The 26,635-nt window shown below is 33.2% G+C and overlaps 5 protein-coding genes and 1 long non-coding RNA gene across 7 annotated transcripts; 4 read left to right on the top strand and 2 right to left on the bottom strand.

The window, feature by feature from the left end:
- Positions 1-3,662: 3,662 nt before the first annotated feature.
- LOC143540414 (proteasome subunit beta type-2-A-like) lies at positions 3,663-5,854 on the top strand. Its single transcript, XM_077033483.1, has 3 exons — positions 3,663-3,835; positions 5,032-5,155; positions 5,466-5,854. Exons 1-3 carry the CDS (start codon positions 3,678-3,680, stop codon positions 5,778-5,780), a joined length of 597 nt encoding a protein of 198 aa, XP_076889598.1. The 5' UTR covers positions 3,663-3,677; the 3' UTR covers positions 5,781-5,854.
- A 2,553-nt stretch (positions 5,855-8,407) lies between these two features.
- Positions 8,408-17,808, top strand: LOC143540434 (tobamovirus multiplication protein 3-like). Its single transcript, XM_077033497.1, has 11 exons — positions 8,408-8,636; positions 15,211-15,301; positions 15,404-15,456; positions 15,587-15,679; positions 15,756-15,827; positions 15,943-16,015; positions 16,107-16,152; positions 16,248-16,311; positions 16,642-16,695; positions 16,783-16,860; positions 17,590-17,808. The coding sequence occupies exons 1-11, from the start codon at positions 8,466-8,468 to the stop codon at positions 17,680-17,682; spliced, it is 888 nt and encodes a 295-aa protein (XP_076889612.1). The 5' UTR covers positions 8,408-8,465; the 3' UTR covers positions 17,683-17,808.
- On the top strand, positions 11,160-12,954 carry LOC143540433 (uncharacterized). The gene is made up of 2 exons (XM_077033496.1): positions 11,160-12,051; positions 12,136-12,954. The coding sequence occupies exons 1-2, from the start codon at positions 11,322-11,324 to the stop codon at positions 12,492-12,494; spliced, it is 1,089 nt and encodes a 362-aa protein (XP_076889611.1). The 5' UTR covers positions 11,160-11,321; the 3' UTR covers positions 12,495-12,954.
- Positions 17,809-20,530: 2,722 nt separating the features above from the next.
- On the top strand, positions 20,531-23,407 carry LOC143540435 (aldo-keto reductase family 4 member C10-like). Its single transcript, XM_077033498.1, has 3 exons — positions 20,531-21,626; positions 22,199-22,453; positions 22,991-23,407. Exons 1-3 carry the CDS (start codon positions 21,060-21,062, stop codon positions 23,252-23,254), a joined length of 1,086 nt encoding a protein of 361 aa, XP_076889613.1. The 5' UTR covers positions 20,531-21,059; the 3' UTR covers positions 23,255-23,407.
- Positions 23,408-23,947: 540 nt separating this feature from the next.
- Positions 23,948-24,817, bottom strand: LOC143540415 (uncharacterized). Of its 2 annotated transcripts, none has more exons than XR_013136588.1 (4): positions 24,694-24,817; positions 24,523-24,605; positions 24,365-24,426; positions 23,948-24,271 (listed from the first exon to the last, which is right to left on the bottom strand). It is a non-coding gene; the product is annotated as an uncharacterized LOC143540415 (long non-coding RNA). The 2 variants fall into 2 exon arrangements; XR_013136587.1 differs by having other exon boundaries at positions 24,365-24,429.
- An 82-nt stretch (positions 24,818-24,899) lies between these two features.
- On the bottom strand, positions 24,900-25,766 carry LOC143540428 (uncharacterized). Its single transcript, XM_077033493.1, has 3 exons — positions 25,375-25,766; positions 25,068-25,167; positions 24,900-24,968 (listed from the first exon to the last, which is right to left on the bottom strand). The coding sequence occupies exons 1-3, from the start codon at positions 25,656-25,658 to the stop codon at positions 24,900-24,902; spliced, it is 453 nt and encodes a 150-aa protein (XP_076889608.1). The 5' UTR covers positions 25,659-25,766.
- Between the last annotated feature and the right edge of the window lie 869 nt (positions 25,767-26,635).

Consider the following 26,635-nt stretch of genomic DNA (forward strand, 5'->3'; position numbering starts at 1 on the left):
TGAATCTCTAACATGCATCCTATCAATCAATCATTCATTTCAAACATTCCAATCCAAGTTTCATATCACAAAGAATCATTTATCAAAATTCTTACAAGTTAGCAATTAAAGTTTTCTTAATTAGTAACTTTAACAATTTCTAAGTTCTTATAATTTTCATAATTTTGATGGTTTAATCTAGCATATATCCCATTCCAACTCATCCTAGTTTCACCAATGTCATTAATTTATCCATTAAATTTAAATAAAATCAAAAATTCCAATTTATAAATATGAACAAGTTCTTGAAATCTTTAAATCCATCATTATCCATTTTATGATTCAAACTTTTCCAAGTAACCAAAATCTCATCCTAACATCTAACAATCACCAACCTCTCATTAATCTCAATTTCTAAACATCTTATTATTGATGATTTTTCCTAGATCTCAAAATTATTTCTAATCAATCTTGTAAATCAAAAATCATCTTTTAAGGTGAATGTATGTATGTATAAGTGGGGTTTAATACTTCCATTCATACACACATACATACCCACGGCACACATGCACACACATACATATACATGGTTCACACACACATACACCCAAACCCATTATTATCAATCCTTCAATCCCAATTTCCAACCCAAGAACATCAAATCTAGCTTATGCAATCATAAAAATCAAATCACCATCTTTACTTACTTGGGTTTTGTTAGAATGAAGATGAAAATGATAATGTGATGATTGTGTGATGCTCCTTCTTTAATCTTCTTCCTATTGTTTAATTCTCCATGTTCTTGAGGTGTGTGTGTGTGATAAATATGAATTTTTGAAGATGATGGTGAAGTGATGGTGGTGGAATACGATTTATAGAGAGAGAGAAGAGGAAATAGGGTAGTGAGGCGGATAGTAGGTTGATTGTGTGTGTTGGTGACATTAACCCAACACATACTTATAGATTTAGGTACAATTATTAAGTCTTACATGTAGAGTGGGTGAATGAGAGTGAGTTGTCAAGAGGGGGAGGAGGAGTGGACGGCTAGGGGGTGGGTTGGGGGTAAGGGTTGGTACATTAAAATATATATTGTATGGTTTAGGTAATAAAGTTTAACGTAAAACGTAATGTATCTAGTCCAACGAAGTCCGTTTTCGATAATTTTTATCAGACTTTGAGCAAAACTAAATTACAGTCAATGCCTGCCTATTAATTAGTTTTCTGAAAAACTTGATGTCGGGCTCTTACGGTGTCCCCTACTGGCTTTCGGTTAATTATTTTCTAATTTTCGCGATTCAAACCTTCTAAAATTAAGTTTAAATATTATCTCCACTACTTTAATATATATTTTAATTTTTCGAGATCATTTAACCCCTTTAATGAATTATTTACTTTCTGACTTGTTACCCGAGGTCATTCCACGCCAGATTCGTTACGTAGCGATTTTTTGCACTTTTTGTTGACTTTGAAACATATAGATCACTAATAAAGAGGATTTTTATCATAATGACGAAATTTTATTGCTAAACATGATTTATTAACGAATCTTTTTTTCTTTTTTTTTTTGCAAATGTTACAAGCAAAAGTGTTAAAACTTAAGTAGTGGTTGTATCTTGATTGTGTGTGTTAATAGTAGTAATTAGTTGTAGTTCCTTGTATGACCTTAAACCGACAGAAGCAGCGGCTTCAGACTTTGGATCAACGATCCAGCCATGGTAAAGTGGGACGCCAAGCAGTTTGAATATATCAGTCAAACTACTTTCCTGAAACTCATTGATTCTGCAACAAAATTAATATTGTGTTGTGAGTTTGAGGCTAGGATAAAATAATAAAGAGAAACAACATAGTTACCCTGCGAAATATAAGTCCGGAATAATGCCCTTTGTAAGTTGAGGGAGGGATCCAATGATATCATGATTCAACATGGATCTCAGGGTGGATAGAAGCAGCTCCTTGGTTACCTCTCCTCAGTCATTTCTAAGCAATAAGACATTACCTAAAAATAGGGGTGGCAATATTGACCCAAACTCTTTTAAATGAGTCAGTTTGAGTTGTTTTAAAAGTTAAATGAGTTAGTTTGGGTAAAAAGTTTTTAACTAAATGGGTCAAAATAAGTCATTTAAAATTCCATCCTTTTATTTTCGGGTCAAAATGGGTCGACAAGTTCAAAGAAATTGGTCGATGTGGGTTAGTGTCATAAGGAAATGTGACAGGTTTCGGATTGGAATGAGTTTTCGTACAAGACAGGTTTCGGCATTAGTTTTCAAGCCAACACGAGTTTTCACCGGTGACGTGTTGGGTTTTGGTTTCTTTTGTTTCTTTCTGGTCAATTTCGAACTCGTTTTAGTTCGTTTTTTCAGTTTTGTTTTTGTTTGGTTTGAATTCTTTTAGTTTCGTTTTGATTTATTTTTTCGATTTCGATTGATGCTGTCCTTGGCTTTTTGTTTCTTTGTTTCACTTTCGTCGATTTTTTCGGTTTCGATTCGATTTTATGTGGTTTTTTTTCTCTTTTTATTTGTTTTTTTATTTTTTTATGGAACGAGGACAACTTAGGAAACATTTTAGGGGCTGTTCGTTTCAAGGATTTGTAAGGAATTTTAAGGAATGAGATTTTAAATCCCATGAATTAATATGTTCGTTTCATTAAATGAAAGAATGAGAATGGAAACTAAATCCCACATTTCATGGGATTTTAAAATCCCATCTATTTGAAAGGATTGTTAAGGATTTTCTTATTAACAATAAAAACCCCTCCAAAAAAAATTCAAAAAAATTAATAAAAAAATCATAACTCAATATATAAATCAAAAACGAAAAATGTAAAAAAACTAAAACGTTTCCGTCTTTGCCCTCGTTCTTAAAAAAAACCCAAGAATAGAATATTCCAATTCCAATACATATTAACCAACCAAACACATGATAGGGATTCTCAAACATTCCATTCCATTCCAATTCCAATTCCAATTCTAAATCCTTTAAAAAAAAGTCCGTGAAGCAAACGCGCCCTAGTGTTTTTACCTTTTTTATTTAAGATTTATATTTTGAGTTATAATTTTATTATTATTATTATTGAATATTTTTTTGAGAGTTTTTAATCTTAATAGAAAACCCCTCAAAAAATTCAAAAAATAAAAAAATAAAAAAAATCATAACTTAAAATATAAATAAAAAACGAAAATTCTAAAAAAACTAAAATGTTTCCGCCATTATTCTCGTTCAAAAAAAAATCAAAACCCGGTTCGACCCTAACCTATTTTGACCCAAACCAAAACAAACTTTTTTAATTAACTCGTTTTGACCCAAACTCATTATGACTCATGACTCGTTCGACCCAACCCAGCCCATTTGCCACCTCTACATAAAAACAAGTTATCAGAGAAACAAACTGTCGGGATTCACATGGTATTAAAGTTGGACATAACTATTCAACATAAATAAATAAATAAATAATAGTGAGTTAAATTCACAAGAGAAAATCATACAGACGACATTTAGTGCATATAAAACAGGTACACAAAATCAAAATCACTATTCTAATACTGGGCTGGACTACCAACAGCCCAAAACCCTGACCCATGTTCTCTTCTTCTTCTTCTTCTTCTTCTTCTTCCCCAAGTCACTTATTAATCCCAATATAAACACCCATCAATCAATCGATCGATCTAACACAAAACACACACAGAGAGAATCAATCAATCATGGAGTGTGTATTCGGAATGGTGGGCAAAGGGTTCGCACTAGTGGTAGCTGACTCATCTGCAGTCAACAGTATCCTCGTTCACAAATCAAACGAAGACAAGATCATGCTTCTTGATTCGCATAAGCTTATGGGTGCTAGTGGTGAAGCTGGTGATCGGTCAGATTCCTTCTCTTCTCTTCTGGCTTTCCTTTTAATTTCATTATCATTATTATTATTATTATTAGGGTAATGGGTGTTGTAGATTGAATTAGGGTTTTGAGTTTCAGATAAAATTAGGGCTTTTTAGAGGTTGTTTTAACAGGATCGTAGTTTAGTTTATTGAATTAGTAATCGTTTGTCGGTTTTTGGTTCGATTCGGTTAGTTTCGTTTAATAACCGAAACCGAAATACATGAAAGGGAGGTGTTATAAAAACTAAATGGTTCGGTCTTTTTTATTTCGGTTCACCGAGGGTAGAAAAAAAAACTGATAATGTTAATGTTCGGTTCGGTTCGGTTTTGTTGGTTTTTGGTTCGATTCGGTTATAACCGAAACCAAGCTTGGGATAAAGTTTTTGCTTATAAATAGAATGAAATTGAGGTTATAAAAGCTAGCAATATATATGAAAACTGAATGGTTCGGTTTTTTTGATTTCGGTTCACCGAGGGTAGAAAAAACAGATAATGTTAATGTTCGGTTCGGTTCGGTTTTGTTGGTTTTGGTCGATTCGGTTATAACCGAAACCAAGCTTGGGATAAAGTTTTTATTAGTGATTTGATTTAGTTTGCAGAAATTGAATGTGTTGGTATTTGTGTCCATCGTTTGTTTACATGTTTAAGCGAGTTTTTTTTTCTATTTTTTTATAAAGTTTTACAGAAAGAACATATAAGATATTTTTTTAATATTCAAGTAATTACTCTTATTGATATATCAGTTTCCTTTTATAAGTTTGAAGATTACTACGGGTCATGATCTCATGTGTTTTCGGGTAAAATATGCGAAGTGGTTATAGCTTGAATTTGGGCTTTGAGTTTGAGGGAAAAATTATGGCTTTTAAGAGGTGAAAGAGTGTTAGCTTTGTTGAAACAGGCTCATAGTTCAATTTCTTGAATTAGCATGTAACATTTATTTTACAGTTTAGTGTTCTTGTAATTTGATTTAGTTTGCATAGATTGATTGTGATGGCATTTGTTTACATCTTTTGTTACATAAGACATTTCTTGATGTTTAAGTAGTTAATCTTCTTGATATTTTAGTTTTTATATTTTTTTATAAGTTGGAAGATTACTTTATCATGAGTTACATGCTATGTTACAATGGTCATGATGTAAATATTTGTTGTTTAATTTCTTGTTTTTTATTTTTTATTTTTAGAGCTCAATTCACGGAGTATGTACAGAAAAATGTGGCTTTATATCAATACCGAAACAATATTCCACTGACTACCAATGCTACTGCAAATTTCATTCGTGGTGAGCTCGCCACGGCTCTGAGAAAGGTATAATCTATTTTAATTATTTTCGGGGTAAACAATTTCATGATATGTTTGTGTTCGTTTATTCTTATATCTCTAAAGTATTTGCCGTATATAAAACTAGTTTAATTATTATTTTCATGATCACATATTTAGTCTATCTTGTTTTCAAGATCACATATTTAGTATTTTCACGGTTATCTGTATCTAAAACTAGTTTAATTATCCAACAATTCTTTCAACATCTAGAAACATGATATTCAAATTTAGGAGATTAAATTAACTTTATATAAGCATAATTCTTTTTATCTGAACTAAATTATTATTCTTGCAGAATCCTTACCAGGTCAACATTGTGCTAGCGGGCTATGACAAGGAAACAGTGCCGTCACTATACTTCATCGACTACATTGCAACCCTGCACAAAGTCGAAAAGGCAGCGTTTGGCTACGGTTCCTACTTCGCGCTGTCCATGATGGACCGTCACTACCACCCAAACATGACTGTTGATGAAGCCATCAAGCTTGCAGACCAATGCATTGAGGAAATTCGGTCAAGGCTTGTTGTTGCTCCCCAGAACTTTATCATCAAGATTGTGGACCAAGATGGGGCGCGCGAACACTCGTGGCGTAGGACCACAAAGGATTAAGTAATGTTTGTAGTAATTTGAATTGTGTCTGGTTTATCTTTGTTTCGATATGTTGGTGATGATTAGAGACTTAAAGGTTGGTTTGGTTTTGTGATTGTTAAGACTGTTATTATGTTTATGTTAATCCTAATGGCAAACTTTGTTGTTAAAGCATGTTTTTGATTGTTGATTTTGATATTGATTTTGTGAAGAGTGCATTTATCATTAGTAGATGTTTAGTTTTTTTTTTCTTGATAAAAACATCATAACACAAAAAAAGTATTGCTTGTTAGACCATTTGAGAAAGTAGTTTTGAGTTCATCAATCTAGTTTTACTAAAACAGAACTGCACATTTTTTTTTCTAGTTTTAAGTCATTAACAATAAGAGATATTTTAAAGCGGCTCAACGTCACCTTTGTTCAGGCTTTGTCTATCTCACAACGAAAACGGCTCAAAAAGCGTGTGCTCTCCCTCTCTCCTATCACATAATCTAGTTCTAGACGTTTTTTAAAAGAACTCATTCGTTTCTCTTTCACCTGCATCATTCCCTTCGTTCCTTCTTTTCTTGAAAATGTCTCGTTGTGGATGCTTTGAGTGATCTTGGGGTTATTGCACACAACGAATTTAGGGCATAAATAGTTTAATAGGCATGTGCACTTTGAAACACTTTACGCATCTCAAGTAAAATTGTAAATGACTAAATGTTATATAAACCATTTTCTTTACCATATGACATGTTAATCGTTTACTTTACGAACATAGCATTGTTAAATCATTCTTTACTCAAGCCATTAGTGTCGTCTATATAACGACCCTACTTAATTGGTTTGGTTTCTAATACAGTATGATATCATATTGTATTAAGTTAGCCGAAACATCACATGATGCATTTCAATATTTGAGTTTTAAGAAACATTAAAAACTGTAACCTTAACGCACCATCACATAATTATTTATAAAACTTAAGAGGACACTACTCATTCCGGTTTTTCCCCAATTCTGGGGGATGGTATTCCTCTTTCAATCCGGATCCAATTCTTGGCTTCTTTTTTTTTTCAAGATTGTAATGACTTCTACTTGTATTTCGGTTACTTTTGTTGAATACTCCCCCGGTTTTCTCCACTTTCAACCGCTTACACCATCCACCTCCATCTCACTCTCATTTTCTCTTATTTTTTAGGACCATTCTGTGTGCTTTTATAAACACTATGCTATAATAACTACTATCGATGAAAGTCATATACCGATATCCTTCTAGGCATGTTATGTTACTTCTTTCGGATACACACAATACATTTTATATAATGATAAATCTAATAAGTGTAGATCAACTGTTTTTTTTTTTTTTATTTTGTGAAGAAAAGTCTAGTTGTATCTACAAGTTTTGGATATCAATCAAAGCTATTAAAATATTATTTTAGCACCCAACTTTTCTCCATTGTTTAAAACCCAAAACTTGTTTGGTTTAGCGAATAAAAGTTAAAACCGGTTTTTAATCGGTTTCGGTTTGGATTAAAACTGGTTTCTTGATCGGGTTACAATCGGTTTTATTTCGAGTTTTGATCGGTTTTGGTTTGATTAACCGGTTTCGACGGAGAAAATTACAAACTGGTTCCAAATCTATTTTTTCAATCGGTTCCAAACCCGTTTTTACATAATCAGTTTCGGTTCGATTCTCTGTTCCGTGTGATATTAGACTACTCCAATTTGTGATCTTAGATTGCAATCTCAACATTTAAGAAAAAAAAAAGAAAAGAAAAAATGGCATGAAAGGGGCAATCCGATCGGTCCATCAATTGGGATTGCAATCCCATATTTTTCTCTATAATGGCCACATGTCAACATATGAATGGATATGCTTTTATTTTATTTTTTCTTTTTAATTCATAACAATTATTTATATATATATTTTGGTTTTTGTTTTATAACTTATTATATTTGACTTTTTAAAAAAAATCTAAAAACACAATCTTACTTAGTTTTTTTTTGTGAGCATTCCGGTATAAATTTCGTTAAAAATGGAGTTTATTTAAAAAATCGTATTTTTTATATAAAATTTTAGTTTTAACCATTATTGAATTATCTTATTTGAACCACTAGTTTTGATTGAGCATATATGGCAGAAATTTGGTGTTGACGAATAAGTATGTAGTTTTGTATCATTAATATATGTAATTTTGTATTTCATGCTACTATTGTAACTTATTTTTATCTATTTTATAAAATGTGTTTAATTAATATATATATTTAAAGTTTTTTATATTTAAAAAAATATAATTACTTATATATAGTTAACAAAACTAATTATAAATTGAATTTATTTAATAAAAAAAGGATGAGATTGGGTTGTTAATGGAAGTAAAAGATTGGAGTGTGTTAAATTTTGTAGATTGAAGAGACAGAAATAAATTTTATAACGTGAGTTTGAGATTGTTGATGGGTACCCGCACCGCCCCCTATATTTCCGTCCGTCGTGATCTCATAATTTGTCACGTTTACGTTTGCCGGCCGTTTTCAACTTCCAATAAATCATCAAATCATTTCACACACACTCCAACTGCATAATAATAATAATAATAATAATAATAATAATAATAATAATAATAATAATAATAATAAATAATAACCATCTCAACTTCATCTTTCTCTTCCGTACAGATCTCACCGGCCGGTTGTTTATTAATCAATCTAATCTCCTTCCGACGATGAGTGTTGCCAACCCACCTGAAGAAGCTGCTGATGCTTCCTGGGTGACGATGTACACGCTCAAAGAGCCCTACACGTTATGGGATTACTTAAACCATTCACCTCTTTGGCAAGATCGAATCTTTCACGCTCTTGCTGCTCTCTACGGCGCCGTTGCCATCGTTGCTCTGGTAATTTTAAGTCTGTGTTGTGATTTGATCTCAATTTGTGGTATTTGATTTCTAGGGTTTCTAATTGAAAGTAATAAATTATGTTTATGTTTGGTGGATCATGAAATTTGATAAATTAGCAGTTAGTTAGTTAGATTACCTTCATATTTACTAATTTATGAAACTTATATAACCAATTTGCCATGTTAACTGCTCTTTAAATTTTATAAAAAACTTTACTTTTTTTATATAAAACACATGTATGTAATTAAATATCGTCCGAAACTAATTCACTTGAGAATTTTTGTTGGATGAAATTTTGGACTCCATGGTCACAAGTCGGTGAATTTGAGTGACCAATAATGACAAGTTGGCTATGTTTTCTAATTACGTTTGTTTTGTAATTATAATTGGTAATGTTTTGGCTCGCAAGTTAGGTTAATCTATATAAACCGAGTTATGGTTAGACATTATAGATTATGTGTGAGATGCAACCAAGTTAGGGTTCATCTAAAGACACACACGTGATGTAACCGAGTTACGGTTCATCAAGAGTCAAACCGAGTTAGGGTTTGAGAGTTGTAATAAGTATTTTAAGTTATATTTTCTGATTAATATAAACGAGAGTTGGTCATTTAGTTCGTGTTTCTTTATCGATCAGGAACTTTTAGATTCCATAACATATTTTCATGTTTATTTATCGATCGGGACTTGAACTTTTAAATTCCATAACATTTTTTCATGATAATATACATGGCTAGTATCGGTGTAAGACACGCAATGATATCCTTTTGGGCATGTTACATTATGAATTTATCTTTTAGTTACACTACACATGACACATTTTGTGTAATTAAGCCTAATACTAAATCTGATAAACTATTTTTTTTTCTGATGATGCATAGATTCCGGCTTTTACCTCGCAAAAAAAATTCTGGTTTTATGTATAAGTCGGTCATAGTTGGCTATGTTTTCTAATTACGTTATGTTTTCTAATTGTTTTGTAATTACAATTGGTATTTTTTTTGGCTGGCAAGTTAGGTTAGTCTATATAAACTGAGTTATGGTTAGACATTATTGATTATGTGTGAGATGCAACCAAGTTAGGGTTCATCTAGAAACACACACATGATGTAACCGAGTTAGGGTTCATCAAGAGTCAAACTGATAGGAACCGAAATTAAGAACTTGATTACTGGAATTGAAATGGATAGTGACCCGATTCGAGATGGGTGATCTCCAAATTACAAGGTCAACAAACCCTAATTTTAATATTTAAAACATCGATAACCAAAATAAATGCAACATGCTATAAATACTAATTCTAATAACAGTTATTAAACTGCTCCACTACTCCTATTTTTGCTGAATAACCGGTTTCCTATCAATAATTCCGGCTCGGAAAATCGACTTGTCCTCAAGTCGGAAATTCCGGAATTATTGTACCAGGCAATGAGCCATTCGAATGCAGCTTGATCGGCCTCCTGGATTCCATAACTATCTCGAATTGAATGAATCTGCATATTAATTTTCCAATCTTTAGTAGTAGCCAGGGAGTTTTTCAATGGAGCATGGAGTTTAACATGATCTATCGGCTTGAGTTTTGTAACATGGATGATCCGATGGATGCAAGTGCTCAGTGGGCTAGCATGTTTATAAAATACTTGGCCTATCTTACTGATGAAACCATGCAGCCCAAAGAATCTGGGCTTTAACAACCCATTCTGGTGTTTGGTCAAACCTCTGATTGAGCAGTTATGTAAATGTTGATCCGCCTCTATCTTCAATTGAACATCATCTCCTACATTTAATTGAACACCACCTTCAATCTTCGATTGACTATCATCTCCTATCTTCAATTGAACGCCCAAAGATCGATCTTCCTCAACTCTAGGGCTGCCATCAAGGGCTTCTTCATTGATGATATATAGCAGTGGTACGTGAAGAGGGTCATCCTCGGGCATAGTTGTCAAAAGCGTTCGTAGCGGGCTCTATAGCGCGCTACGTAGCGATGCGGATATGGTCCGCTATATACTAAATATCGACATAATAGCGGTAGGTAGCGATGTACGGCATTTTTTTTAATTACGATCCTATAAAGCGTATTTTAGACTTTTTAGGGTTTTTTTTTATTCAAACCTTCTCTCTACCTGTCTCACCCACCGTCGCACGTATACTCTCCAACGTCCACCACAATTGATCTTCATATTAGGTTTTCTTCTTCAATTTTAGGTTTTATTCTTCTTAAATCTCCATCAATTAAGTATTTAACACCTCAATTTCAAGTTTTTTGTTTCTTTAATGATCTATTTGAGGGTGCTTGCTGATCAGTCATCGTTGGGTTGGGAGGGTAATAGGGTATTATTATAAGGATATTTATTATAACAATCAGATTGTTTAAGAGGAAAGTATTATAAGAATAGTTATTATAACAAGTAAAAAAAGGTAATTATTTGAGTGTTTATTTAATGAACTATTTAACGAACCAGCTGCTGATCAGTCATCGTCATCGGAATGAGAGATCTTGATCCCGGGTGGAATTACGGTACTAAGGTAGACGGATCAAAAAATTCAGTTAGATGCAATTTTTGTCATTCTGTTTCAAGTGGTGGGATTACAAGGCACAAACATCACCCTGCATGCGACTCCCCGGACGTGGCAAAATGTACTAAAGTTCCCGCCGAAGTGAAAAACTTATTCAAAGAGATGTTTGAAAAGAAGAAACAAGCAAAAGAAGCAATGAGTAAAATACCACATTTTGATGATGTGGTTGATTTAGAAGAAGATGAAGATGAAGATGAAATTGAACTCCCTAGTAAATCAAAGGGAAAGAGGCTCGATTCATCAACCGATGCGACCGATACTTCTAATAAAAAAGCAAAAGGCCCGTTATATTCGGTATTCAAGCCATCTACCACAACCGGGAAGAAAGGGGGGCACTTAGTTGGAAGTGTAGAATATAAAAATGCCCAAAAGAAGATTAGGCTTGATGCGGTGCAAAGGTTTTGTCGTTGGATGTATGATGCGTCTATTTCTTACAATGCGTTGAAGTATGATAGTCTAGGGCCCACAATTGATGCAATTGGCCAATTCGGTGTTGGTATGAAACCCCCTACCTATCATGAGGCACGTGTTACGATGTTGAAGCTAGAGAAAGAGCATACGAAAAAACTTATGCGAGAAAATGAGGCGGAGAAGTTAACTTATGGGTGCTCGTTGATGGCCGATGGATGGAGGGACCGAAGAGGAAGGTCGTTAATCAACTTTCTAGTTAACACTCCTCGCGGTAGTATGTTTATTGAGTCGGTTGATGCCTCTAGCTATTCTCACACGGGTGAGAACATGTTCAAATTGTTTGACCGATTTATCAAGAAGATTGGGCCGGAAAATGTTATTCAAGTTGTGACGGATAGCGCGAGTAATAATGTTAGTGCCGGTAAGTTTATAACAAAATCTTTTTATTTTAAAATTCTTGTGTCACCCAAAGTCCTAAGTCTTAACACTTTTTTCCCATATTTAGGCAAACTTATTGAAGAAAAATATAAGCACATATATTGGACTCCTTGCGCTGCCTATTGCATTGACTTGATGTTTGAAGACATATTTAAATTGCCCCATTTAAAAAGAACTCTTGAAAGGGGAATTGCGGTGAACACATATATATACAACCACACATTGCTACTAAACTTGATGAGAGAGTTCACGGGGCAAAAAGACATGGTTAGGCCCGCAAAGACTCGATTTGCCACCGCTTTTATCACCCTTAATTGTTTCAAAGCAAACAAAAGGAAGTTAAGAGAAATGTTCACTTCTTCGGCGTGGACAAAAAGCAAGTTTGCAAAGGAGGCGGGAGGTAGGCAAATTGCCAATACTATTTAATTACCTAGCTTTTGGGACAATGTAAATCTTGCTGTGAAAGTTGGTTATCCGTTGTTAGGAGTGCTTCGTTTAGTTGATGGAGAGAGAAAGCCTCCGATGGGTTATATTTATGAGGCTATGGATAGGGCAAATGAGATTATTGCCGCCTCTTTTAAGAACAAAGAAGAAAAATATAAAGAAATTTTCAAAATAATTGATAAAAGGTGGAATAATCAGTTACATCGACCATTGCATGCAGCGGGTTATTACTTGAATCCAAGTTTGTACTACAACAATCTAGAAGTGGAAGATGATAGTGAGATTGTAGGTGGGTTACATTCATGCATTGATAAGTTGGCATTGACCGAAGAAGTAAAGTCAAAAATTCACCTTGAGATCCCGTTATATTGACACGCTGAAGGGATTTTTGGATCTCCATTTGCCAAGAAAATGAGAGCAACTCTTGCGCCGGGTATGCTTTTTATATATATAGTTATATATATGTATATATAAATATAAAAAATTTTAAGTTTAACTCATTTTTTTCGTAATAATATTATTAAATTAGCGGAGTGGTGGATGCAATACGGAGCATCGGCACCGACACTAAAAAGGTTTGCCATAAGGGTGCTTAGTTTAACGTGTAGTTCGTCAGGGTGCGAACGCAATTGGAGCATATTTGAACATGTAAGAAGCTCTTTGTTTGATATTAAATATATATAAATATACTTATTAACTAATTATATTTTCATTTATATAGCTTCATTCCAAAAAAAGAAGTCGACTTGATCAACAAAAACTTAGTGATCTTGTGTACATTTAAGTATAATCGGGCGCTAAAAAGAAGGTATGATATGCGTGATACGATTGACCCGATTATCTTAGATGATGGAAATTTAGAAGATCCCCATGAGTGGTTGATGGAAGCTTTAGAGGAGTTAGAGGAGAATGAAGAAAATGCTCCGGTGTTCGAGGGTGAAGATTTGACATATGGTGATGTTGCAACGGCTATCGGGGCGGATGAGGTACCTTATGCGACAAGAAGAAGTAAAAGGGCCAAGACTTCCACATCGAGCTCAAGGCCTAGAGAAAGAGGTTTAGTAGATGAACCCGATTATGATTTTGATGTGGTTGATGATAAAGAAGAAATTGATGTTGAGGCTTTTAAAGATTTTGAAGATGATGTGGATCGCGATGATGATGATGATGACGACGACGAGGAGGATCCGGAATATGAAGATTTAAGTGATTAGTGATTTTGGTTATTAGCTATTTTGGTGCAAACTGCAAACTGTGAAGGTTTTTTGGGTTGGTTATTTGATCATAATTTGCTAACTAGTAGGTATTGTAGCTATTTTGGTGGATTGAATGTTTTTTTGTTGATTGTAATTGCCAAAATAGTTGACTTGATGTATTTCTAAATTTTTATAAAAAATTCTACTACTTTATCGCTAAACACGAAATAGTGCTCGCTATTTACCACTATTCGCTACGTAGCATATAGGTGACCCGTCGCTATTTACCGCTATTCGCTATTGACAACTATGCTCGGGCCCTGCGGTTTCTTCACCACCGTGTTTATCAAATCACCGTCTGATTCTTCACTGTTACAGCCATCTCCGTTCACCCGAACTTTAATTTCTTCAACATCGTCCCTCAAAGTTGCAAGAATAACATCTAATTGTGCCGCAATGGTTGCTAATTGATCTGCTAGATTCCGGGTTGTATGCGTCATTCAATTTCCCGGCAATGGAACCAAACGATAGGAACCGAAATTAAGAACTTGATTACTGGAATTGAAATGGATAGTGACCCGATTCGAGATGGGTGATCTCTAGATTACAAGGTCAACAAACCCTAATTTTAATATTTAAAACATCGATAACCAAAATAAATGCAACATGCTATAAATACTAATCTTAATAACAGTTATTAAACTGCTCCACTACTCCTATTTTTGCTGAATAACCGGTTTCCTATCACAAACTGAGTTAGGGTTTGAGAGTTGTAATCAGTTTTTTAAGTTATATTTTTTGATTAATAAAAACGAGAGTTTGTCGTTTACTTCGTGTTTCTTTATCGATCGGGACTTGAACTTTTCAATTCCATAACATATTTTCATGATAATTTACATGGCTAGTATTGGTATAAGACAGCATGTTACATTTTTAATTTATCTTTTTGTTACACTACACATGACACATTTTCTGTAATTAAGCCTAATACTAAATCTAATAAACTACTTTTTATTTTGTGATGTATAGATTCCGGCTTTTATCTCACAAAAAAATATTATAGTTTTATGTATAAGTTTTGGACATCAGTTTTTTTATTCAATCATAGGCCTGTAAACGAACCAAACGAACATGAACATATAATTGAACAATATCTTCTGTTCATGTTCCTTTATCAAGAAAAAGGGCATGTTCGTTCTTTTAAAACCTAAACGAAAAATTGTCGTGCTGGTGAGTTTACAGTTACTTTTCTAGGGTTTGAACTTTGAATCATAGATGGTGGTGTACATTGCTGTGTACTGTTGTAATTTGTCTGAATCGCAATTATTCGATTTCTAGGATTTCTACTCGAAACTAACAACATTCTGTTTATCGTATGATGAAATCGAATTCGACATATTAGTCATGTGTCCTGCTACTCGTATAGATGATTCACAACTGTTCTAATTGATTAATTTGCAGTTGGATCTCAAATTTGATTAGATGATGTTTGATTGTTGCAGGTACAGTTAGTTAGGATACAACAAAGAGTGCCTGAATATGGTTGGACTACCCAGAAGGTCTTTCATTTCCTCAATATCTTAGTTAATGGGGGTCTGTATATTTCATTTATTTTATATTTTAACCAAAACTTGCATTTTTTTAAACTTTTTTATTCTTGATTTATACTGAATTTTAAGCGTGTTATTATTGCAGCTAGATGTTTGACATTTGTTTTCCGTCGCGATATCGAACAGTTAACACCTGAGGTTAGGAATATTTTAAAGTTAATATTGCACTAGTGTTATTTGTAGTCATATTTATTAAACGGAATAATTATTATTTTAATAGACTAGTTATTTATGAATGATTTTGCTTGGATGCATTCTTTTTTTTCAGATTTCACAACATATGTTGCTTGATATGCCAAGTCTTGTGTTTTTCACTACATATGCTCTCTTGGTTTTGTTTTGGGCAGAAATATATTACCAGGTTTGATTTTATCATCTTTTTTTTTCTTTTCTTTTTTTTGTGTTAATTGATTATTAAAGTCATGAATATTTGATAGGCAAGAGGCGTCTCAACTGACAGTTTAAGACCAGGTTTCTTTGCAATCAATGCAATTGTTTATGCAATTCAGGTAGAAGTTTTGATAAAACTTATGACAATTATAACCTTAATATGATATTACTTTGTTGCAATTTCTTTTATAAATGACTATTATATTAACCCTAAGTCTTATGATTTGTTTGTAGATTATTCTGTGGTTAGTAATCTGGTGGAAGCCTATTGATATCTTGGTGATGCTGTCAAAGGTTTTTTTTGCAGGTCTTGTTTCTAAAACCTGGTTAAATGGTTATATTCTACAGTTGGAAATCGTATACCTCTTTTGCTAAATTTCTTTATATTTCTTTTGTAGGGGTCTCTTTATTCGCAGCCTTGGGCTTTCTTGTGTATGGAGGAAGGTATATTAGTATACTTTTTTTTGGTTATCAAAGTTAAAGAAAAGGAGAATTTGCAACAATAAAATAATCTCTTTTTTTCACACATGTTTATGCAGGCTATTTCTGATGTTGCAGCATTTTCCTGTGGAATCTATAGGCCGTCGAAAGAAGTTACATGAGGTATGTGTGTAAATGTGTATTATAGTTTGTTAAATTTGACCCATATACGATTAGAGGTGGAAAGATGGTGGGTTGGTTGATCCATCAATACGGGTTCCAGTCAAAAAAGTCATTTTCTTGTGAGTTGAAATTGAAATAGGTTGGTTCGATACTTTGATCGCAAATACATTGTTTTTTTAATTATAATATTTAAATACATGATTATGGTTTACAAAATTAACAATAACAGAATAACAATCTAAACAATTTGTAAATCGTTTAAGTAAATTACAACCCAGATTGACCTTTATATAATAAGTATATAATATTTTGTTATATGTAACCGTGCAGGTTGGCTACGTGACAGCTATCTGCTTTGCATGTTTCCTTGTGAGATGTATCATGGTGAGGGCATTTTTGTCATATAAATTTTATACGCAAACCGCATTTCATATGTTCTGATCACAATTAAATTAATATGTTGTCTTCTAGATGTGTTTTAATGCATTCAACGAAGGTGCCAACCTCGACATGCTGGAGCATCCTGTTCTCAACTTTATATATTACCTGGTAAGACTTTTAACTCTTTTATTGATCTTGATTTTTAATTAAATTTCGGATTTTTAAAGTCTATAGTTGAAATCTTCTGTTAAACCTGTACTGCAACACAGGGGTGAACGGGTCGTGATCGCATTGACGGGTTGAACCCAGAAATTTGACGTGAACCCAAAACTCGTGTCAGACACGTGAACCCGACCTGGACTCGAGTTTCTGTTGGTTGACTCGAACATGATCTGTCTAACTCAAAATTATTTTGTTTTATATCTTTTACATATTATTCTCTAAAATTATAAATTTATAACCGTAAGTACTAAGTACATATATATAAAATAGCTACATTTAAAATATAAAACTTGATACCTGTTTCCTTTTTATCCTTCAAGTTAGCATAAAATATTCAATATGTTTTGAGTTATCACATAAAACACACATTAAAAATAATAATAAAATTAAACGGAACTAGCTCAAAATCTAAAAACCTGACTAAAACCAACCTAAAATAATTAGGTCTAGCTAAACGTGTTCACGAGTTTGACCTGACCTGACCTGACCCATGAATTCGTGATAGGTCCGCGTCACGTTTCGTATTGTCTAAAATTCACCCCTATTGCAACAATATAGAGATTGTTACCATATTTTCTTTTTACTTTGTTTTAATTCTAAAATTTGACACTTGCCAGTTGAATTATTGAATATTGCTGCCATCTGTTTTATTTTATTTTGTTTGTATTTGAACAGCTGGTGGAGATTCTACCGTCTTCTCTGGTTCTGTATATTTTGAGGAAACTGCCACCAAAGCGCGGGATCATACAATATCATGCTATTCGATAAGAGATGCCATGAAGCTTCTTTATGTGTTTTAATGGAAGATTTCAGAACCCTTGATAACAAACAAGGGCTTTTGGAGTATATGTTCATTGTAGTAATTTATACATTTTGTGAAATATGTTCAGTCTTTTAGTGAGTTGTTATACTGAGGGACACTGAACCTGTATGTGGATTAAATTATTTTATTCTTATTTAACTTAATTAACTGATATTATCTGGCCCTGTTACTCCTTCTACTGGATATGGTTAACCTATTTTTTTCATTGGTAAATCTCCTGCTAAACAAAATAATTGCTATTAAGTTTTTAAGCAAAAATAACTATTATGCAAATGTTGATTATAAGTTTATAACCTTAGGTAACTATTTTTTATGTATATATATGTATAATTATGATTTGTATGTTGCGTGATTATGCATTTGTTGGTTATAATCTTATTTACGTGCCTATATACATACGTTGTGTAATTATACGGATGTATATACCCTCGTTAAAAATATACACGTCAACACAAGAAAAGCTAACTTCTTACTATAACCGACCTTCATATGCATTAATTAGTTTAGTAATCGCTAAGCCTAATACGCTCATTATTTATGCAACTTGAATAATTAGACCACCAAATGTATAGGCTTTCCTAATTGTTGGCAGCAATGGAACCAAAAGTCAGCCTTCATTAAAGCCGACAGTGGATCTTTTACGACCTTTTCTTCGGTCCAAATGCTTAATTTCATCGTATTTTGCAACCCTACTCACGCGCTCCCCTTATGTGTACTTTTTTTAAACGACTAAATTTTTGCATTCTATCGGGTTTGAATCAATGACCTCCTATTTCACACCTTAATCACCAACAAAGTGGGAATGACCCATTTATGTGTACTAGTTGGTTGTGTTTGTCATAAACTAGATTCCAAATTATATATTTTATATGAACTCAAAACACAAATAATTTATTTTATCGTTTCTTATATATATTAATATTTTAAAATAAAAATAACTAGAAATACAGCCGCATATAAAACAAACACATTTAAAACATGTTGCCTACAATAGAGGATACCTCATTCGAGCTCTGCCCAAGAGGTTTAGGCTAAACATATCAACACCTCCTAGATTTGGACCATATTGGTTTGGATTCGGTCAACATAAGTCAAACCCAGGTTCTAGTCTAAAACAGTTTTGATTTCAGTTTTTAAGAGAGAGAGAGAGACCGAAATGGTAGGAATTGGTTCAAATCAGTTCAAACCGATTTCAACATCTATGAAATCAAACGGGCTATGTACCGGTTTCAAATAAATAACCAACCAGACATAATAATCACATAAAACATTAGTATTTTCTTATAATAGTAAACACATTAAACAAGTTAATCACAAACCTATTAGAATTATATAACACACGAATCGTTTAACTACACATTCTCGAGTTCAACCCAAAACTAACCCAACCCGCTCATTCGGATTAAATCATTAAACCCAAACTCAAAGCTTAGTTTTAAACTTTTAATCCACTTGTTTTTATTAAAACCTTATTAATTAATCCTTAAAAGTCCTTTACCCAGACCATATTTTTGTCATATTCGAATAATCACAATGTCACACATCAAGATTTGTCTTATTAGATGCTTATATTGTACTTTATTTCCTCGTGGGAGATTACATTAAATTACATTATCATCATCATTTACAGCCAACTATTTTGTCTCATGTTTTGGACATTTCTTCTGTCGGCTTTTCTTTTTTTCCTCTCATTTTTAGATTTTTTTTGTTAGGTCACAATACTCTTCAATTTAAAAAGGTCTGTTGTTTTACTCTAACCAGACTATGTTTTCTTAATTGGACCCACGCCGACTTTAAAATTTTATTGGGTGTTTCCCCTGAAGGGTAAAGTAAAAATACAAATGAAGACAAAAATGGAAAGTGTGAGAAGTTGTGACCACACTGAAAAACCCTTAAAAATAAATTCAAAAAAATAATAAAAAAATTATAACCCAAAATATAAATAAAAAACGAAAAAATTTAAAAAACTAAAATGTTTACCGCCATCAATCCTGTTAAAAAAAATTAAAAAAAATAACGAAAAGACACAATGTCAAGATTAAAGACACACTCACGAAAATGAACAAAAGACACAATTATAACAAAAAAAAACAACAATAGATCGTAAAATATAACACAATGCCGAATAAAATATAGCACCATGTTGAGTAATATAACACAGTATAAAGAAAAAAAGACACAATGTCAAGGAAAAAAGACACAATCAATGGCGGAAATAAGCACAAAACACAATGATAAACAAATAGACACAATGATCTTTTTCACTCACCATTGTGTCTTTTTTTTTGAACGAGAAAGACGGTGGAAACAATTTTGTTTCTTTTTTTCGTTTTTTTATTAAATTTTAAGTTATGATTTTATTATTACTTTATTTTGAGGTATTTTTTTATGGCTACAAATCATTTCATCATTCTTATTTTTGTTTCCCCTTTAGAATAACTTGACCCTTCCTCGAAAAACCATATCGTCGGCTGCCACTTAACAATTCTTATACAATCGTTGTACCTATACTCTTTGGCAAAACACACGGTGAGACTAAACCTATATAAACTCGAGATTTAAAGTGACAACCTTTGAGACATAGCTATATTCATCTAAAATATTACAAGTGAGAATGCCACTAGTCACATTATTGACCCATAATTTTGTGTTCACAATTTCAAAGGTCCAATTTATTGGCATTTTGCATTCGTGTTCTTGATCAATCAATCATTCATTCATATCTCCGGTATATTCGGTTGTCTGTAAGTAATTTTCAATCAAGTTCACTCACTCACTCACTATATTATATTGTTGCTGTTTCTCTTTCAGGCATTTCATCGAACACCTGTCAGACACTCATTTGTTCTTCAACTTTCACCTTTTTTTTACTTGAATTGCTTCTTGTTTTCTTCTAATTAGACATCTGATCATCTGGGTTTTCGTTCTTTGGTTGTTATATAGTGAGATTTTACATTTATTGTCTTAAACTTCTTTCAGACATTTCATCAAACACCTGGCAGGCACTTGTTTAGTTCTTAAATTTGAACTTTTTTCACTTGGATTGCTTCTTGTTTTGCTTTAATTAGCCTCCTGGTTCATCTAATCATCTGGGTTTTAGTGTTTCTTATTGGGTATTAATGTATTATTATTTCTAAACATTTACTTCTTTCAGACATTTTAACAAACATCTTTCAGGCACTTCTATTGTTCATTAAATTTGAACCTTTTTTGTGTTAATTAAACTCTTGGTTCATCTGATCATCCGGGTTTTCGTTCTTTACTCGAGTTTTCATTCAAGCAGTTATCATATTTTAGTATTACTTCAATAAGGTTATAAGCAATGAAAGGAAAATTTGGGTCATCAGGGACTTATTTTTCGGTAAATACCGGAGCCAAGATTCCGGCCATCGGGCTCGGAACCTGGCAAAGCGGTGGCGATTTCTGCGCCGAAGCAGTTAAAACCGCTTTATCCGTTGGCTACCGTCATATAGACTGTGCACACTTTTACGGGAACGAGGCTGTTGTCGGTGAAGCTTTAACCGAGTTCTTTAAAGGTTCGGTAAAAAGAGAGGATCTTTTTTTGACCTCCAAGATTTACTGTACAATGAATTCAATTAACAAGATTGAAAATTCAGTTCGGGTTTCGCTTAAGAATCTTGGGGTGTCATATTTGGATCTTTATTTAATGCACTGGCCCGAAAGCTCGGCTTTTGGTGACGCAACTGACCCACCTGCGAATTCGGTCTCGGAATATAGGCAGTTTTTGAGTAAGTTGAAAACGACGTGGAAAATGATGGAACGGTTGGTTGAATTGGGCCTCGTTCGAGCTGTTGGAGTTAGTAATTTTAATATTCAGCAGATGAAAGAACTGCTCAAATTTGCTAAAATTGTGCCCGCGGTTAATCAGGTTGGATTATAAGTTTGTAGAATTTTGATTATTATTTTGATGCATCATTGCATACAACCTCTTGAATCTTATTATTGAATTTTGATTATTCTTGTTAATAATTCTGTTTATGATAATTATAATCAAAATATTCCTTGCTTATAAAAAAGTGAAAAAATGTTAGCGGGTCAAACCAACTGACCCTGGCGGCTGGCCTGTTTGACCCGTATTTAAAATGCCCCGTTTCAACAAGAAGCTGCTTTTACCCATTACCCGACCCGCTCATGATTCCTCTTCCCGCCTCTAGATTTTCCTTGCTTTCAAAAATTGAAAAAATGTTAACGGGTCAACCCAACTCACCCTAACCCGTTTGACCCGTATTTAAAACGACCCGTTTCAAGCAGAAGCTGTTTTGACCCATTCATGATTCATCTTGCAATCTCAAGATTTTCCTTGCTAATAAAATAATGAACAAATGTTAGCGGGTCAACCGTACTCGCCCTGGCCCGTTTGAACCGTATTTGAAATGACCCGTTTCAACCTTTAGCTATTTTGACCCTTTACATAACCCATTGAATCTTTTGTTTTTTCAGGTGGAATTACATCCATTTTGGAGGCAAGATGAGCTTGTAAAATTCTGTCAGTCAAAAAATATACATGTATCTGCTCACACGCCTTTAGGGGTACCGACTTCAGCCCCTAAACCATCTGAAAGTGGATCAAGTGAAGAAGATGAACCAGGAACACCCCGTATATCATTTAGGCGGTCCAGATCAGTTCACGGACCAATGCTTAAACTTTCAGTTGTTGCAAAGATAGCAGACCGACATAAAAAGACTCCCGAACAGGTACATTTCACTTATTGATTTTGAAAAAAAAAAACAAAAACTAATATACTCTTATTTTTATGAAAAAAATCTTACAACCTAATTTTGGTATACCAAATAAGTACATGAAATAGTCACTAAATTATTTTTTGTATGTTAAAGTTCTTAAACTTGTCTGAAATGCACGAGTTCTTTTAAATAATAACTGGTTAACTCTTAACTTGGTTAAAATTTGATAAAGAGACTCAATAATTTAAAAATATTGTACTAACCAATTAAAAGTTAGCAAGTCATTATTAAAAAAAAAATTATTTCCTAAAGTATTGCATTTTAGACAAGTTTAGATACATTAATATACAAAATAAATTTAGTTATTTTTTCATGTATAAAGTTTTGAGATTTTAATATACCAAAATTAGGTTGAGGGACTTTTTTTCATGAAAAACAATAAAGTATATTGGTTTTTATGGTAAGAATTTTAAGAGAATATATGAATTATTTGAAGTGTCATAGGCTTAATCTTGCACGTGTAATTACAATTTCACCCTTGACCTGTAGGTTATTTTGCGATGGGGTCTCCAAAGAGGGACAAGTGTGCTTCCGTGCAGTGTAAAACCGGAGAGGATAAGACAAAACGTAGACATATATAACTGGAGTTTATCAGAAGACGAGTATCAACGGTTGAACCAGATAGAACCGCAAGTGTGTCTATTTGGAAATGGTCCGTTGGACACCATATCAGAGGACCATGGTTCTGTCTTTGGAAGCGGTCCACTTCAAGCGGTTCATGAATCCGAAGATGATATCGAGTTCAACTCATGAGCAATGGTGGCATGTGTTATTTATATGCATTTAAATATTCTGATTTTGATGTATGTTATTGTAATATTATGTCTCTTTGGGTGATTTGAGTCTTCTTTGGATCAAAGTGTGTTCTAAAGATTTTTGTCATGTATAAAAGTGCTTGTTGAACATTATTGATGATGGATTGTATTTTATTTATTTAATTTTGTATGTTTTTTGTCAAAATTAGATAAAATAGTCAAACATTAACTTTTATTCCACACTACTTTTTAACTATAGAAAAAAAAATATGTATATAAAAAAAGTTTTGAACCATCAAATCGTCAAACTGAATTGTTTGTAATACCGATCCAACCAACCAGGTCGGTTTGGCTAACCATTTACAGGAATCGTATTTAGTGAAACGGCACGGGTACAATATCCACAACAATATAAAAGTAAAACAAAACTCGAAAAACAAATTCACTATGCATTTATACATAATATTCAGATATATCATGTCTGCAAAAAGTTCAACTAAAAGTCTAAAAGTAACATCAAACGAAATTACAAAATCGCCAAAAAGCCAAAGAGAATCGTCATCCTAGTATCTAATTTCTTTGCTAAAATCATTACAAATTTAAGATCTTTACTTTGGTCCCATCAAAATCTAATATGATAGATCATAAATGACCGAAACTTTATAAAAATGGGATCTTTAAGAATTTTCTTTGTAGCCGGGTCTGGACCCAAATAAGCAATCATAGCAGATTTGCACAATACATACCTATTAAATTTACATCTGGTTTAATTCTGTACTTTGCAGTCAAACTCGAAAATGTCTTGGTTAAAATTCAGGCTCTTGTTTCATATACATCATTCTCTGAAAGTGTCAAGACAGATAATTCAAAACAAGAAAAAGATTTGACCAGTTTGACCCGAACCCATTTTGACTAAAATGTCGTTACCTGGTTTGTAGGACTATGAGGTAGAATATTATGAGCAAGATCTTCATTTAGTGATACACGAAATGGAGGCCCTGGCACATACCTCATGCTGCATTTGAAAATAATTATAATAATATTATTATCATATTAGCAACAATAAAACTGAAATTTTGAATAGTAAGTTAATGGACATCCCCCATACTCGTTTAAAATGGCGGTTATATTGTCCTTCGTGTGGCCGAAGAGGTTAAGGTTGTCTTGTAGCTGCTCGTAAAACAAATTGTCGGATAAATATAAAAAAATAGGTTAGATAGTGATTCTTTTAACGTATATATTTTAAAAGAACAGAAATTTACTTACTTTCATTGAAGAAATATTAGCTGAGATCTGACCAAGAAGTTGTTTGTTTTGTTCAACTAATTGCTTTATAGAACCACATAATGCTGCATCAATGAGTAGAAATACACACACATTTGTGGCTAAAATTCTCGTATATATTGTTATTTGTGAATAGAATGAATAGATAATTACCTTCAAAAGTATTATTGTCAATCTGTTCCCGATTATTCATGGCAACGGAAAATGGAGCTACATCCAGTTTTGGAAGTGATGATATACTTGGTTTTGTTGATGATACAACCAAATTATCCTGAAAACATATAACAATTAGAATCATATTTTTTATTAACTCAACCGATCTAAACACATTCTTTATGCGTTTTTCAGTCTTCATGCAATCATGTTATTACCTTCTTGTCCATTATCCTTTTCGCCATATGCGGTTCATCCACTTTCTTTCGTTTTCTCTGCCAAAATCTCATCTTGTTAACCATTTTAACAGTAAGAACAGTTCAAAATCATTGCGCACGCGTGCTTTTTTTTTTTTTTTTGGGGGGGGTGCTTACCGCCATCCATCTACACCTCATGGCAACATCACGAACTGTTTTATCATTCAATGTTGCATCAATCTTGATATACCTCATGATACTAGATTCATCCGCAAATCTACATACATTGTTAAAAGCTTACATGTATATAAATTTTTAAAAAGATTAGCATAATGACCACATTGGTAATAAATTGTAAAACACTAATTACATATATTTACAAAATGCATGTTTCGTCATTTAAACCGCAATAATTTCAACCGATATTATACAAATTAAGCGTATATCAACATTATTATATATAAATTTGGAACACAAATCCTACCTGGAAAGACCTTCATTCAACTTATTTTGTTCTTCAACAGACCACTCAACAGCCAAACCTGCATCATGCTTCAACGCTGCAACCGAATCACCGAAAACAGACCCACAAGAACTCCCTGACTGTGTAAATCCTGATAAATTGCTGTTTAATGTACTGGACTTCCCTAAAAGTCTTGTGCTTGTTGTTGCTGCACTATTAACTGGATAGTAATGACTCATCATACTCATCTCAGATGTACTGTCTACACCACCCGATCGGAACGAAATCGTGTGCTGATTCATCATTCAAAACTGCAAGTTCACACCTTACCAAATTAAAAACCCTTGATTCCTTAATCCAAAACTAGGGGTGCAAACGAGACGAGTCGGTTGCGAGCTACTCAAGATCGGATCGAAAAAAAGCTCGAAACCAGTAGAGCTTTTTTGAGCTCGAGCAGCCTAAGCTCGAGCCTCATATGGGAAGCTTGTTTAGGCTCGTTTGTGTATTTTAAAGTTTTACCTTTTTCGGATTTTGATGCATTCACTACCACAGCTAAGCTTTGGCTTGTTAAGTACTACACAAGCTTGAGCCGAGCTTAGCCTAGTTTAAGTTTTTTCTCAAAATATATATAAACAATTAAAAACATATAAAAATTAATTAAAAAAAATAAACGAGCGGAGTACGAGCTAAGCTTTAATTAAAAAAAAATCTTGAATAAAAAAAGTTTAATAAATTAATTAAAAATAATAAACGACTCCCTAGCCAAGCTCGAGCTTTAATTAAAAAAAAAAAAACTTGAAACGAGACGAGCTCGAGGTCTGGTAAGTCAAACCGAGCCTAGTCGAGCCCGGGATCGGCTCGTTTACTCCCCTATCTATAACAAAACCCCATAATAATAATAATAATAATCAGATTAAGAGCGACTATACTATTAATATCATATATATCATGATAAGCAAGAACAATAGAAACAATCTGGATCAATGAAACCCTAAACAGTAACTGACAACTAACTAAGTACTAACCTTGAAATTGAGCAATTGAAACCTTCAAATTACATCAAAACTTGAAGAGCAATAACCGATGAAAATGTGGTGAAAAAGAAAGTGGTTTGTTAATAATAATAATAATGGGTAAAGTTGGGATGGCTTTTTTGCTCATCATTCACTACTACTACATGCATACATACAGTTGGTTCGTTGAACGTTGTTGTTTACTTTATGCAAAATTTCGAACGCAAACAGGTAAATTTACACTATTATGCAAAAAAAATCCGGGGGGA

The sequence above is a fragment of the Bidens hawaiensis genome, unplaced genomic scaffold, assembly GCF_021521415.1.
Source record: "Bidens hawaiensis isolate Kalapana, Puna unplaced genomic scaffold, B.hawaiensis_p1.1 tig00012230_1, whole genome shotgun sequence".
Lineage (NCBI taxonomy): Eukaryota > Viridiplantae > Streptophyta > Magnoliopsida > Asterales > Asteraceae > Bidens > Bidens hawaiensis.

Bases quoted from the DNA above. Each gene is read 5' to 3' on its own strand.
- LOC143540414 (XM_077033483.1), top strand. From the start codon at position 3,678: ATGGAGTGTGTATTCGGAATGGTGGGCAAAGGGTTCGCACTAGTGGTA. The intron at 3,836-5,031 runs GTCAGATTCCTT...TTTTATTTTTAG, and splicing joins AGTGGTGAAGCTGGTGATCG to AGCTCAATTCACGGAGTATG. The intron at 5,156-5,465 runs GTATAATCTATT...TTATTCTTGCAG, and splicing joins TCGCCACGGCTCTGAGAAAG to AATCCTTACCAGGTCAACAT.
- LOC143540434 (XM_077033497.1), top strand. From the start codon at position 8,466: ATGAGTGTTGCCAACCCACCTGAAGAAGCTGCTGATGCTTCCTGGGTG. The intron at 16,153-16,247 runs GTATATTAGTAT...ATGTTTATGCAG, and splicing joins TTTCTTGTGTATGGAGGAAG to GCTATTTCTGATGTTGCAGC. The intron at 16,861-17,589 runs GTAAGACTTTTA...GTATTTGAACAG, and splicing joins TCAACTTTATATATTACCTG to CTGGTGGAGATTCTACCGTC.
- LOC143540433 (XM_077033496.1), top strand. From the start codon at position 11,322: ATGTTTGAAAAGAAGAAACAAGCAAAAGAAGCAATGAGTAAAATACCA. The intron at 12,052-12,135 runs GTAAGTTTATAA...TCCCATATTTAG, and splicing joins GAGTAATAATGTTAGTGCCG to GCAAACTTATTGAAGAAAAA.
- LOC143540435 (XM_077033498.1), top strand. From the start codon at position 21,060: ATGAAAGGAAAATTTGGGTCATCAGGGACTTATTTTTCGGTAAATACC. The intron at 21,627-22,198 runs GTTGGATTATAA...TTGTTTTTTCAG, and splicing joins TTGTGCCCGCGGTTAATCAG to GTGGAATTACATCCATTTTG. The intron at 22,454-22,990 runs GTACATTTCACT...CTTGACCTGTAG, and splicing joins ATAAAAAGACTCCCGAACAG to GTTATTTTGCGATGGGGTCT.
- LOC143540428 (XM_077033493.1), bottom strand. From the start codon at position 25,658: ATGATGAATCAGCACACGATTTCGTTCCGATCGGGTGGTGTAGACAGT. The intron at 25,168-25,374 runs GTAGGATTTGTG...CAATGTATGTAG, and splicing joins TTGAATGAAGGTCTTTCCAG to ATTTGCGGATGAATCTAGTA. The intron at 24,969-25,067 runs GTAAGCACCCCC...AGATTTTGGCAG, and splicing joins TGAGGTGTAGATGGATGGCG to AGAAAACGAAAGAAAGTGGA.